This window comes from Rousettus aegyptiacus, unplaced genomic scaffold (assembly GCF_014176215.1).
Source record: "Rousettus aegyptiacus isolate mRouAeg1 unplaced genomic scaffold, mRouAeg1.p scaffold_m13_p_8, whole genome shotgun sequence".
Taxonomy (NCBI): domain Eukaryota; kingdom Metazoa; phylum Chordata; class Mammalia; order Chiroptera; family Pteropodidae; genus Rousettus; species Rousettus aegyptiacus.
The window spans coordinates 32,071,788-32,085,260 of record NW_023416311.1 but is presented as its reverse complement, the minus strand read 5'-3'; the positions used below and the strand labels follow the sequence as shown (position 1 = coordinate 32,085,260).

The following is a 13,473-nucleotide window of genomic DNA, read 5'->3' as shown; positions in this document are numbered from 1 at the left end:
GTAAGTGTTTCCTTAGGCGGTGATAACATCGTCTCTTCTCAGGGCACTGCATGCAGAATTATCATCTCTATCCCACCTCTTAGTTCCTAGGGATGTTCTGTTGCAGTAGAGGGCAGAGAGGAGTGTAATAGGTCACCCTGTCCTTTCACAGAGTTGTCCTCAATAGCACTTCCCCAAGAGTTTTATTCCTCCCAACCTTCAGGACAAACCTGACAGATGGAGCTCTAGCCATTTCTTCTCAGTAATGATTTCATTGCCTCATTGGCATCATCATCAGGATATGCTTCTTGATCCTGCCTTAACTTGCAAATGGTGTTCCAGAAATCCATTGACCTGTAAATATTTTATTCAACAATTTTGGCATTCGCCTTACTTCAATTACTAGACGTCAACATCAGCCAAACCTTGAGGCAAATCATGCATCCTGCTAGTAATCTTAAAGTCAGTGCTGTGGGGAAAATAGAATTGCAGAGTTAAAAATGCGGACTCTTGGCATTGGTCAATAGAATTTATAAGTTAGGAAATGATCTATAAGATTTTACTAAATCTTTCAGTAAATGCAGTCAAGACAGGATACATATATTTTTTTTTAATTACTTTTTTTCATTAAGAGCACTATGCTGTCATCCTATATTTAAATCCAAAAAAAAAAAAAATGTCTTGGGAAGAATCTAATTATGTAGCATTTTGCTTATTTACTTTTCAATCACAGTCATTAACCTAGACCATGTTGAGAAGGAACCATCTTTTAATTCTGATTGCAGATCTATTTATTGCCAGCAATGACTCTTAAAGACAAAAAGCTCAGCACATGGCTTGAGAGTACTTATTTGGGCCTTGTTAGAATTTAGAATTTTATTTCCTTCTTTCATTTACTTGTTCAACAAAAGTTCTTCGAGCCCCTGCTGAAACCTCAAACAAACATGAGAAAATAAAGAACGCTAACTTATTTGCCTGCCCTCAGGCGATTCAGAATTTAGTGGCTTTTTTTCTTTTCTGAGGAGGACCCTTCTTCCTTGGTGGTGGTTGTTTCATACTTGGAAAAGTCTCAGTGTCATTAAATAATTTTTTTTTTTTTACCCAAAACTTGAACTAGATCTCGATATGGGATATGAAAGAAACACATCTCAGGAAAGATAACCATTGACTTCCCTTCTGTTTCCAGTCTGCTCGCCTGGTTTTTATGGGCATCGCTGCAGCCAGACATGCCCGCAGTGTGTGCACAGCAGCGGGCCCTGCCACCACATCACGGGCCTGTGTGACTGTTTGCCTGGTTTCACGGGCGCCCTCTGCAATGAAGGTAAGGCGCACAGGCGTTTCTGAGGGATACGTGGTGATGAGCAAGCCCCGTGCAGTCTGTCCTCAGGCTTCCCAAGGACATGTCTTCAGCTAACAGCTATCGATGCCTCCAGTATGCCATGTTCGCAGCTTCTGTAAATATGACTTTGAGCTTTGGAAAAGCTGGCTTGCCACTCTGGCTTTATTCTCTGAGCTGTGCTACTCTTCGGGTTTAATTAAAACAGCCTTCCATGAAAAATCAATATGAGGGAGGATTTTTGACTCCCTGAGTGAGAAGTTATGAAGTCAGATTTCTAGAAATTTGATGATGTCTCCTGGCTCCGGATGCCTTTATGAGGGTGTTTGGCTTCAGGTATTTGTGAAAATGAGCCCATTCAGGATAAGAGATGGTGTTGAGTGGAGGCAGCTGCCAAATGGGCAGCTGAGTTCATGACCTTTGACCTTGTTTCCTGTCCCAAGAGTCTAGGGTTCTGTGAGATGGGATGTAATTGTGAATTAACTGACCTATAACTTATTCACAGTGTGTCCCAGTGGCAGATTTGGGAAAAACTGTGCAGGAATTTGTACCTGTACCAACAACGGAACCTGTAACCCCATTGACAGATCTTGTCAGTGTTACCCAGGGTGGATCGGCAGTGACTGCTCTCAGCGTAAGTCTTGTTTGAGAAGAAATGAGCAACCATTTTTATTTGTTATCAAATTATTTAGGATTGAAGTATGAATGGTTATATTATCAAGGAAAAAATACAAGTGAAAAGTTACAATACATTATTGTAATTTTTAAATAGCTTTCTTTATTAAGAGCTCTATGCAATGATCCTATATGTAAATCTAAATAATATATTAGAAAGAACTTAAATTGATAGCACTTTTGCTTATTCATTTTTCAATGATTCTTCACCTGTAAAATGAGAGCCAGGTACACAGAAAATCTATTTTAGGATTCACTCCAGACCTTGACTGTCAGCTACGATTTTTCCCTTGCTCTTGGGAAAAAATGATCACACATTAATGGGACATCTTTTTTCATTTTTAAATTTATTTCACATTTATATATTGTTTTTATGGGTCATATTCTCTACTGGGTAACCATATAGAAAATGTAGGTGATCCTCTTTGTAAGCAGTTATATTCTTGAAACATTAGTATGAATAAATAGGTTTTGGTAAATCATTTCACCATATAACCTTTCATTACTATTTCGCAGATACTTTATCTGAGGTTCTAATTGCTCTTCAATGGGCAAGTATTGATAAGATTTAGGCTTATTTTGTTTTAAATCTCAGATATTTTTTTAAATCTATCTTAGATTGAATCTAAGATAACTTAAGATTTAGTTTATTATTTTCTGCTTTTTCTAATTTAGAGTTTTTGCAAGTAAACCAATTCTTTCATACAGCTGAGACCCTTAACATTAAAATAAGCCTGTCGCAACAACTCTGGAATAGGGTGACAAGTGCCAATAGTAGAGATCAAAGACTTGAATTGCATGACCTTGTGTCCCTTAACCTCTCTGGAGTCACTTAATTTTCTCTATCTGATCTCTGCTCAAACATCTTCTCCTCCTAAAAGCCTTCCTTAAGGGAGCAGCTTTGTCATTCTTGTCCCTCTTACCCAGTTTCGTTTTTTTTTCATAGTTCTTACTACCATTGATTTTTTGGATTTGCTGATTGGTATGTCTGCCTTCTCTACTAAAATATAAGCTTCTAGAAGGTAGTCTGGACTTTTCTTGTCCTCTGCTTTCTCTCTTATTCCCTAAACAGTACTGGACACAGAGGTGCTGAATGTGCATTTGTGAATTAACAATCTGTAAACTTGAGATGATTTTCACTCCTCCCAGCTCACTCTGTAATCTGTCAATGAATATGTATATCAGTAATGCTGTCACAGTCAGCATTGCCCTTTAGGTTATAGTCAGATTTGGAGCAGTGTGTTTTCTTAGCCCTGATGCTCACTGCTAAGCTCTCACATGCAAGGAGATGTGGAAGGTGGATGGAGTTCTCTCTGCCGGGTGCTGGCCTCAGAACTCTAACAGCACTCTCTCTGCGTGTTGTGGTTTCAGCTTGTCCACCCGCCCACTGGGGCCCGAACTGCATCCACACGTGCAACTGCCACAATGGGGCCTTCTGCAGCGCCTACGACGGGGAATGTAAATGCACTCCTGGCTGGACAGGGCTCTACTGCACGCAGAGTAAGCAGCCAGCCTTCTGAGGGCCCCCGAGGGGAGCCACACCCAAGGAGGACACAGCCTCACAGCCTTACCCTTGGCCCACAGGAGCTGAGTTCACCAAGTGTTTCTTGCATTGCAGTGTTTTGTCTATGAAATGACCTCTAGACATCTTAATTTCTCTCATAAGTGGTTCAGAGTTGCCACATTCCAAGTTTTCTATCTCTATGTCGTATTAGGGCAGTGAGGTAAAGCAGTGCTATATACGATAGTTTGTTTCTCTCCCTTCTTTAAGCAGACCCTATTTATAGGGATCAAACTCCCCATCATGTATTCTAACAGCATGAAGGTTAGGATAAGTGACAGTGATTAGAAGGGTAGCGGAGATGACAAGCCTCATGACTTCATGTGTGCTCTTGGGGAAGACTGAGTTGAGTGGTCTTTGAACTTTAGCCAGCTTCAGAATCATCCCAATGGCTCCATAAACAGGCTGCTGGCCACCGTCCCAGAGTATCCGAGTCAGTAGGTCTGGGGTGGGACCCGAAAATTCATATTTCTAACAACTTCCCAGGTGGTGATGCCAGTCTAGGATCATGCTTTAAGAATTACTACTTCTTTTTATCATTTTTTATTCCATAGCATCCTAATCATTTCATCTTTTATGATGCTTTTAGCATCATACATTATAATGAACAAAGTACTCCACAGCTGACATCATTTGGGGAAAAAAAGACTCTTCTCTACCCTTTTGCCTTTAACCGAATAGAGGAGAGAAGACAAGGAAGTATCTATTACGGTTATCATTAATAATAATGTATAATTTAAATCACAGTAATGAGCTGTGGAAGAAAGATGGATCAGAAATTAGGCAATTGTTTAATACTTATCAGAGAACATAATTAGAGAACAGACTAAGCAAGTCTTGAAACTTCCTAGAGGTGGTGTAGACCTTGAGCTATGATTTGAAAAGAATTGATAAAGAAGGAGGTTGTTCCAAGCATATTCTACCGAGATTATCTACATACATATAACGGTCTTTGAGCTCCTTAGAGAAAAGTACTTATAAGTTATTGCTTATAATTCCAAACTTAGGGCCTGTTTCAAGCAGAGGAGCTTTTTAAGTGGAAGCGGCTCAACACAGTGGGAAGAACGTGGGGTCTGGAGCCAGACTTTTGTGCATTTGTATCGTGGCCCCTGCCACCCGGCCACTTGCTGGCCGTGTGACTTAGGGCACTCTGGCTTCAGTTCCCATATGTTGGGCAGGAATATCCATCCTGTGTCCCCAGGCTACTGTAAAGATTCAATGAGAGGATGCATGAAAAGAATCTGGCATGGACTAGGTACGAAATAAGTATGTGGCTATGGTAGTCATTGTCGTATTCTGGCATCTGTGTCTGCCTCTGTTTCCTGAAAGTTCAGGCTTCATTAAAACAGCCATTGGACCAGCCCATATTGAAGCTTTCTTTATGCCAGAGAGCCCTGATAGACTCTCACGGGAAAGCTGCGTGAAAGCCACTAAGGCTTGTGCTAGTCCTCAGCCCAAGGACCCTGGTGGTCTGGGTCTTGAAAATTGTGCAGCACTGTGAAGATCTGTTGCTTTTATACCAAGCACCTGTGAAGTGCAGGGTTCTTTACGTTCAGAATGCTACCCCGCATCTTTGGTGAAGGAGATAATATCATCTAAATTAGTAACAGATACAGTGGACAGGACTCCTAGCAGAGCTGGAAACATTCTATACTGTAAGTAAAAGCATACGGGTAATTTCAATAGAAAGTACTCATTTCAGTCCACGTAATTTGAGTCCAGGATTCCAGCAGTTGAGTGAAAGCCTTGGAGGAAGTGCCCCAGACTTTTGCAGGGTTGGGGGATGCCTTGTTAAGGAGACACTAGTCTCACCTCCAGCAGTACAGGAAATAGTTAAACTGGCGGGTACAGAACTGTTTTCCCCTGCTTATGAATTACAACCTCCTTGCAAGAGCTCCATCTTGAGACTTCAAAGAAGGCTTTGTGACGAGCTGAGACATGCATTATTGTCTTTTTCACCTTGTAGCCCATCTCTCATTTGCCCCAAGAATACTACTCCGGTGGCACTTGAGGATGACAGTCCTAACTTTACACCCAAAATTTACCACGAAATATCTCGCTTTTATTACTATTTTTGCATCGCTCTAGCATATCAATAGTCTTCGGAAACAAATGATGTCATTTCATTTATAATATTATGTTTCTAATCGTGGTATTTCCATTTACAAAATATAGTAATTCTCAATCACTGAAAAAGTCAAATCCTAGAAAACGTAGCATTCTTATGCATGATGTTAGATGAACACTGGCAACAAGCTGTACTTTTTTTTTTTTTCCTAACCGGGAAAAAGGCTAGTGTATCAAGGTTTAAACACCAACGTTTAAGAGGCAAGAGCTGAGCTGTGTTTCTCCTCAGCAGCCTCTTGACCCCTGCCGTCCCTCCTCCAACAGGGTGTCCCCTGGGGTTTTATGGAAAGGACTGCGCGTTGATATGCCAGTGTCAGAACGGAGCCGACTGCGACCACATCTCCGGGCAGTGTACTTGCCGCACTGGGTTCATGGGGAAGCACTGTGAACAGAGTGAGTATGAGAACATGACATCTCGAGACGGTTGTTCCCCCTAGAATCAGTTTTCCTAGATGTCTGAAACTATTAAGGTGGAACTCACAACTTCTAAGTTGTTTGAGCAGTTGACTTCTTCTCCCAGAGACTTGGTCAACTTGAGATCCCTACTAGCTTTTCCCTCACTGTCTTTTTTCCTCAAAATTCAGAGTAACTACTCAGTTCTTAGGGTGGAGGGGGTGTGGCTATAAAACTGAAGACAGAATTCAAGTTTTCCATCTGTTCATCCTGGCTCCCTCTTGCTCTCCTTATTTTTGGAACGTGGTTGCTCAGAGCTTTAAAAGAGCCAGTCATGCTTTCTTCATGGCAAAGACAGAGCCTGGGTCTCACGCTGAAGGAGAATGCAGGCCAGGCTGAGTGTGCAGGAGGCAGAGGGACTGGGACCTCCACCGTGGGTGGGCGAACAAGTCCACTCACATCGCCACCCTTTTGACAACCTTCTCTAGACATAATTTTAGGCCATTTCTGCTAAGGACGTCTCATTATAGTCTTAACAGCCTTCAAGACAATATGTTGCCTTAAAATTTTGTTGTAAAAATTCCATCCTGTGAGAATACGCTCTGTTGGAATTACCCATCCTTGGTTTTCCATTTCCTCCCCACCAGCTATAGATCTGCTTACAAGGTTATATAAGAACATTTAGTATTAGACTGAGTATTTCAGATTAGTTTATCATTCCTTTTCTCTGTGACTTTCAGTATTCAAGAGGAATAAATAAGGGCTTAGCACTATATGGGGCGAGAGAGCTCCCTCTCACCAGACGCTCCAGTCTTGGGAAGGATGCAGCAAAGATCACATGGCCGTAGGAGCAATGTGGCCTGGAAAGACTGATCAGCATAGCAGGATTTTGGCAATAAAGCATCAGTCTCCCTCCACCCCACCAGCACCGCGCAGTACCCCTGGACAGCCCAGTTGTCTCAATCTTATGTGCGAAACCCTAGAATATTTTCACATATTCTCCTGCCTCTGAAATACAGCAAGAGTGACATCCAAGAAGCAACCCGGACAGAGAAGACCCAATTTTAGTTTTGCTCCACTAGTTCAATTAATCATGAAACAGAAACTGAGTCATACAGTTGCCTGCACACCCGTTGTGTGTATGAATATTGTGTGTGTATACAAATGTCTAGACATATGTGCATATATGTCTAGGCTCTAAACTGACTTTCACTTGAATGGAAGACTGGTTATGATCTTATTAAACAAGTCTCTTAAGTGCTTCTGTGATTACTCTAAACATCAAATTAAGACGACCCCATTTTGGGAGACTTCTCCCAATGTTCATTTGTAAACAGAAACTCTCCTTTTGGACAGAGAACTCGAATAATAATAGCACATTGCCCCCTGCTGGTCACTTTACAAAACAACAAAAAACAAATACTATTTTGTTATGATTTTTAAGTTTAACATGCCTACGCTCTCCTTTGAAAGTCATGCCTAAACTTAGTGGTAAGATTATATCATAAAAATCCCACTATTTAGGTCTCTCAGCCTTCCACCTGCAAATCCAATATTTGAGTCATTTAATGGTAAATGAAGTTCTTACCTAGAAAATTAACAAAATTTGCCCCCTCTCTCTAGCGTATCCCCAGCTAATTCAAGTCAAAATGTGCCATTGGGAGGATCTCTGAACCTCCAGTAAAATATACTTGTTCTCAAGGAAGCATCTCTAGTTTATACATGTCAGTCTGGTCCCCTTCCATCCCAGTTTTTCCTGGTGGGATCATCTCAAATCATCCTAGTGATAATCTTCATCAATTCCATTGGAATTCCACAGACCCTCTATGTACCCGACCAGCAGGTGGCTACATAGAAGCTGAAAGTGTCGGGAGCTGTAATGAGGAGCTCAGTCTCCAGCCCTGTAAGTCATCTGGCCTGTGAGTCCCACCATGATTCAGGGAATGCTGGCCTGCTCTGGGACACCCTGGGTGGTACAAGTCTGCCTGAACAGAACCCCCTGGAAGGACTGGCCTCCAGACACACAGGATCATACAGTGAAAAATCAGCCTTACCTCGGATTCCTAAAGCTGGAGAGTTATTGGACTTTCATTTCCTTCTCAGAGTGCCCTGCAGGAACATATGGCTACGGCTGTCGCCAGATATGTGACTGTCTGAATAACTCCACCTGTGACCACATCACTGGGACCTGTTACTGCAGTCCAGGATGGAAGGGGGCACGATGTGATCAAGGTAAGAATACTAGTCAATACCTTGTATTGTTTGACCACCACCTACCACTCAACATTAAGTATTTTCACCTGTGTTATCTGACCTACTCCTCATCACTCTGCAAGGTGCAGCTGCTTATTTATTTAGCTGCAGCTGGATGTCTTATTGTTGCTGTCTTGCAGAGGAAAAAACTGATGCTCAGGGAGATTGAATATATTTGCCCAAGGTCACATAGCTACTATAGAGTGTCAGGGCTTTGATACCATGATTTCCAAAGCTCATGAACTTTCCACTATGCCCACAATTTTTTTCAGCCTTACTGAGGTGTAATTAACCTATAAAAAGTGACACATAAATACAATTATACTACATAATGATATTGTCACCACTACCCCCTCGGCTCCGGGAAATCACTGATCTATTTTCTTTCACCACAGATTTAGTGGAGTTTTTTTTTTTTTGTATTCTATATAAATGGAATCATACTGTATACTCTATTGTCTGATTTTGTTTACTCAGCATAACTATTTTGAAATTAAACCGTGTTGTAGTGTGTGTTAGTGGTTCTGTTCTTTTTATTGCTGTGTAGTATTCCATTGCATGGATATACCATAATTTGTTGGCCCATTCACCTATTGAAGGACATTTGGGTTCTTTCCAGTTTGGTGCTATTAAAGATAAAGCTGTTGTAAATAATAGTGTATCAAGTCTTTATACAGATATATGTTTTTATTTCTCCTGAGTAAGTTTACAGTAGTAGAATGATTGGGTCATATTGTAGGTATATAGTTAACTTGTTAAGAAACAGGTACCCATGATTTTTAACTAGGGTGTATCACAGTGACCTGGGAATACTTGTCCTGTACATAGTCGCGCTTGGGCAGTTCCAATTCTCGGGTGAATGGGGCCTTTGAGAAAGTGCTTCTGATGGCTCTGAGCATGGCTTCTGGAGAGTTCCTGCTGCACAGGGTGCTCTCCAGCAGGTAATAAGCACATGGTGTGTAAAGGCTTTAGAAAGTTCACACAGCATTGTAGATGTAGTCGTCTTACACCGTAGACTATAGACTTACACTGTAGGTACTTGTTTCATTTTCTTTTATAAAATAACTTTTCATGCTCATGACTTATATTTGACTGTCATAATGATAGGATGTTATATTCCACAATCATATCATTATTACAGGTGCATTGTAATCACACTACACTGGCCTTGGTGCTGTGTGTTTCAGGGCAGACTGTTTTATAAGAAGGTCTAGCATTTAGAATCACAAAGTCATAGGGACATTTGTGCTGAAAGCCCCTTCAGGGAGGCCAGTTTCCTCATTTTCTGATGCCGAAACTGCAGCCTAAGATCTTATGGTAAAGGTCATAATATCTGGATCAATCATTTTAGATGCCAAGTTTCTTGACTCTTAACCCATATCTTTAGTGTCCTCACTCGATGAAAGAAGAGGAAGAACTGTGGAAAACTGAATTTTAAAGTTAATTAGTAAGATTTGAGGATGATGTTATCAGGTATTACTGGGACAAACCTTTCCGTCATAGAAAATAACCGCAGAGAACAGTATCTCCTGAGGTAAAAGGTGCATTAAAATCACAATAAGGCAGAGCCTGATCTTGGACTAGATTCATAATGGAGTTATTCTTACTTGGAAAGAAAGTAACTTTACTGTTAAAAATATTAAGGGTAGACATGAAATTAAATTAGGCAGGTGAGACAGTTGGGAGTAACTCTTCAGAAGCTCAATACCGTATCATAAATAAAGCACAATAAAAGTTAGATGAAGTATTACTTTCAATTAATTATTAGCCTAAGTGTTTAATCTGAAATGTGTGAGAAGTTCCCAAATCCTACTATTGAATCTTGAAATGCAAGAACTCCTGTCTTTTTTTTTTTTTTTTTTGCGGCTGAGAGCCAAGGCACCAACATCATCTAAAAATGAGGTGTGTTTGTTTTTCCTTCCCACTTTGTTTCCCAAAGTTTCCAAATTAATATTTCATGACCTAAAAATATCCAGGTCTTAGCATAGCAGGAGATTTTTTTTTTTTACTAGAGTGCAGACATTTATCCAGCACACTGTCATCCTTATTTAGATCTCTTTTTCTCCTTTTCCTAGCTGGTGTTATAATAGTTGGAAATCTGAACAGCTTAAGCAGAACCAGCACGGCTCTTCCTGCCGATTCCTACCAGATCGGGGCCATTGCGGGCATCATCATTCTTGTCCTGGTTGTTCTCTTCCTACTGGCGTTGTTCATTATTTATCGACATAAGCAGAAGGGAAAGGAATCGAGCATGCCCGCGGTGACCTACACCCCTGCCATGAGGGTTATGAATGCAGACTATGCCATTTCAGGTAAGGCTGAAGTCATTAGAGGTATTTTACTCTTTGGAACATAAGGTTTCATCCTGGTTCTTTGACACTGGGTATTTAGTGGTGCTACCCACTGTTACTGTTAATTCACCTTGAGAAAATATTACGTTTGGAAAAGAAACATTAAACGTGTGTCTTACATGTCAACAGCAGTAAAATCATCACTGTTGTCTTTCACGAGGGTTTTTAAATTACCCTCATTATGTGGTTGCCTTAGATTTTGGGAATTTCAACCTGGAAGAAGCTTTGCTGGGCACCTAGTCCCAGGCTTTTGTCATTATGTGAGCAACAGGTTGGAGAAAGGAGAAGTAGCTGTAACTTTACCAGGGTGATGGAGCAGATTGGCGATGAGGACCAGGCCTTCAGTCCTGGGCCTTGGGTTCTTTCCATGGTTCCCTTTAGCCTGTCCCTGGGGCCACATGAATCATTAACCACACAGCAACCAAAAAGATAAAAAATAGTTTTTTGATTTTAGCAAGAACCAGAGCACGTCTTTAAGAAAACTCTTTTGAATCTTCCTTTTTGTCACAAGTCCCCGTGAAAGTAGATTTTTCAGTATGACATGCTTAATCATCAGAAGAAGTAACTACTTAAACTGAGGAATTTGGAAACTTAAAATATTTATTAATCGTAGGGCAATTGTTGAAAGATTTGGGGAGGGGGGTCACATGTTTATAAATACACTGATTCTGGAAGAATACATAAAGTAGCTTATTTACCTAGTAGTACATTTTTAGTGTAGAATATTGTGTCAGGAACTCAAGTGTTTAAAAAAAGAAGAAAGTACCACAGAAGTAGCTTCAAAGCAATGCCTTCCCAAAGCACAGAGCAGTTAGTTATTTGTGGATATTTCATATTCTTCAAGGGGGCGGGTAGGAAGGCAGACACCTGCTGCTTCCAGGAGCTTTGCTGAATATGCTGGGCAGGAGGATATCCTACCCGGCTTGTGATATGAAAGCAGTCCAAACGGTTGTCCTTGTTAATTTGCTTCCCTCTTTTCCCACCCGGTTTTAAGGGAGCCTCCTGTCTTAACCATTTCCTTGTCTTCTTGCAGAAACTCTTCCTCACAGCACCAGTGGAAATGCTAACAGCCATTACTTTACCAATCCCAGTTACCACACACTCACCCAGTGTGCCACATCCCCTCACGTCAACAACAGGGACAGGGTGACCATTGCAAAGGTGAGAGGAAAGGGCTCAAGTTGTTGAAGGTGGGCAGGGGAGAGAGGAAGGAACAAGCAGACACTGGTCTAGAAACCTTGTATCTATTATCTCATTGATTCCTCTAAACAGTCCTGTAAGTGTGTATTCTAATAGGGAATTTAAGTCACTTCTAAACAGAGCTCCCCAGCTAGAGAGTGAGACAGCTGCGACGTGAGTCAAGGTCTCCCTGTCTCTACAATTTGTGCTTTTTCCATTGCACTTCCTGGGGAGAAGTTTTCTAATATCGCACGAGGTTTTAAAATAATGTCTCGTAGCAGAACCATAGCAGACTCAATCCTGGGTAAAATTACCGAGTTTGTCTTTTCCAACTACCCATCTCCAAGTCCCCTTTCCTGTACTTTCATAACAACAAAACAAAACAATAACATGTACTTGGGTTGAACTACATGAAATTGCACGTTTGCAGGTCAAAAATGATCAAATAGGAACAATGTGTTGAACATTTTTGTGTGCCGAGCATTTCTAATCATTTTACATATAGAAACGCATTTAACACATTTAATCTTCATATCAATCCTGTGAATCAAGAGTGATTATTATCCCCCATGTTAAAGATGCACAGAGAGGTTGGAGACCCAGGGCCGGCAAACCCGGAACTGCCCCTGTAGCGCCACCCAGCCCGCCCAGGTCTCCGCCACAATGCTCTGAAATCCCAAGCATTTCTCCCCTCCAATTGCACCTCAATTATATTTCCAATCTCCATTGTTTAATTCCAGCTCTCCATTAGAAGAAAACCAAGCTAATTAAATTATTTCAGTTGCAATTAAGTTGATGCAGCTGGATTTTAATTATAGCGCCTCCTGGTTAAATAGCACTTCGCGCTCTCCAGGGACTTTCATATTCATCATTCCATTTGTTCCCATTCACATTCAGGGAGGGAGGTAAAGGAGATAATCTTATCTTCATACTTATAGCTAAGAAAACAGCTAAGAGTCACTTGTGAATCATATAAGGTCATACAGTGTATGATAGGAGAGCTCAGACCAAGAATTCCATTTTTTCAATTCAGTTTCATGTCTGTAAACCCAAGTGAGGTCTAATTGTTACGGGGTAACGACGTGAAAGACAGTTGAGGCAGTGGAAGGCACAGTTCGGGCCGAGGGACACGTTCCCCTGCTGCCCTCCGCGTCCCACCAGGCGGGAAGTGGTCGCCTCTGCCGCTCCGCCCAGCTTCGTTTAAGGACCGGACCTCAATACACGCCGTGGACTTGCTTTCCCCAGATCAGTGACACTGTGCCGGGGAAAGCCACATCGCATTCTCTTTTTACATCTTTTGTCGTTTGTATTTTTAACAGTCAAAAAACAACCAGCTGTTTGTGAATCTGAAGAACGTTAATCCTGGAAAACGAGGCCCCGCGGTGGACTGCACGGGCACGCTGCCCGCGGACTGGAAGCAGGGCGGCTACCTCAACGAGCTCGGCAAGTGCCCCGGCCCGCGCCCGCACAGGCTCCTCGGTCTCGTAGTCACCTCACACGCTCCTAGATTTATGTTTGTGCCAAAGCGGTCTATTAACAACATGCATAAGAAATAATAATAATAGACTCATACCTAACTCCCGTTATGGGGCTTATTACCGCGCCAAGCCCCTTATTTA

At 41.6% G+C, this 13,473-nt stretch overlaps 1 protein-coding gene across 1 annotated transcript in view; it reads left to right on the top strand.

Annotated features, from left to right (window-relative positions):
* The window catches only part of MEGF10 (multiple EGF like domains 10), a 150,182-nt gene that overhangs the window by 130,819 nt on the left and 5,890 nt on the right, over positions 1–13,473 (top strand). The window contains exons 15-22 of the mRNA XM_016121940.2: positions 1,166–1,300; positions 1,821–1,949; positions 3,362–3,490; positions 5,943–6,071; positions 8,175–8,303; positions 10,400–10,636; positions 11,709–11,836; positions 13,174–13,297. Of these exons, the coding sequence (XP_015977426.1) occupies positions 1,166–1,300; positions 1,821–1,949; positions 3,362–3,490; positions 5,943–6,071; positions 8,175–8,303; positions 10,400–10,636; positions 11,709–11,836; positions 13,174–13,297 (1,140 nt within the window). The remainder of the gene's footprint in view (positions 1–1,165; positions 1,301–1,820; positions 1,950–3,361; positions 3,491–5,942; positions 6,072–8,174; positions 8,304–10,399; positions 10,637–11,708; positions 11,837–13,173; positions 13,298–13,473) is intronic.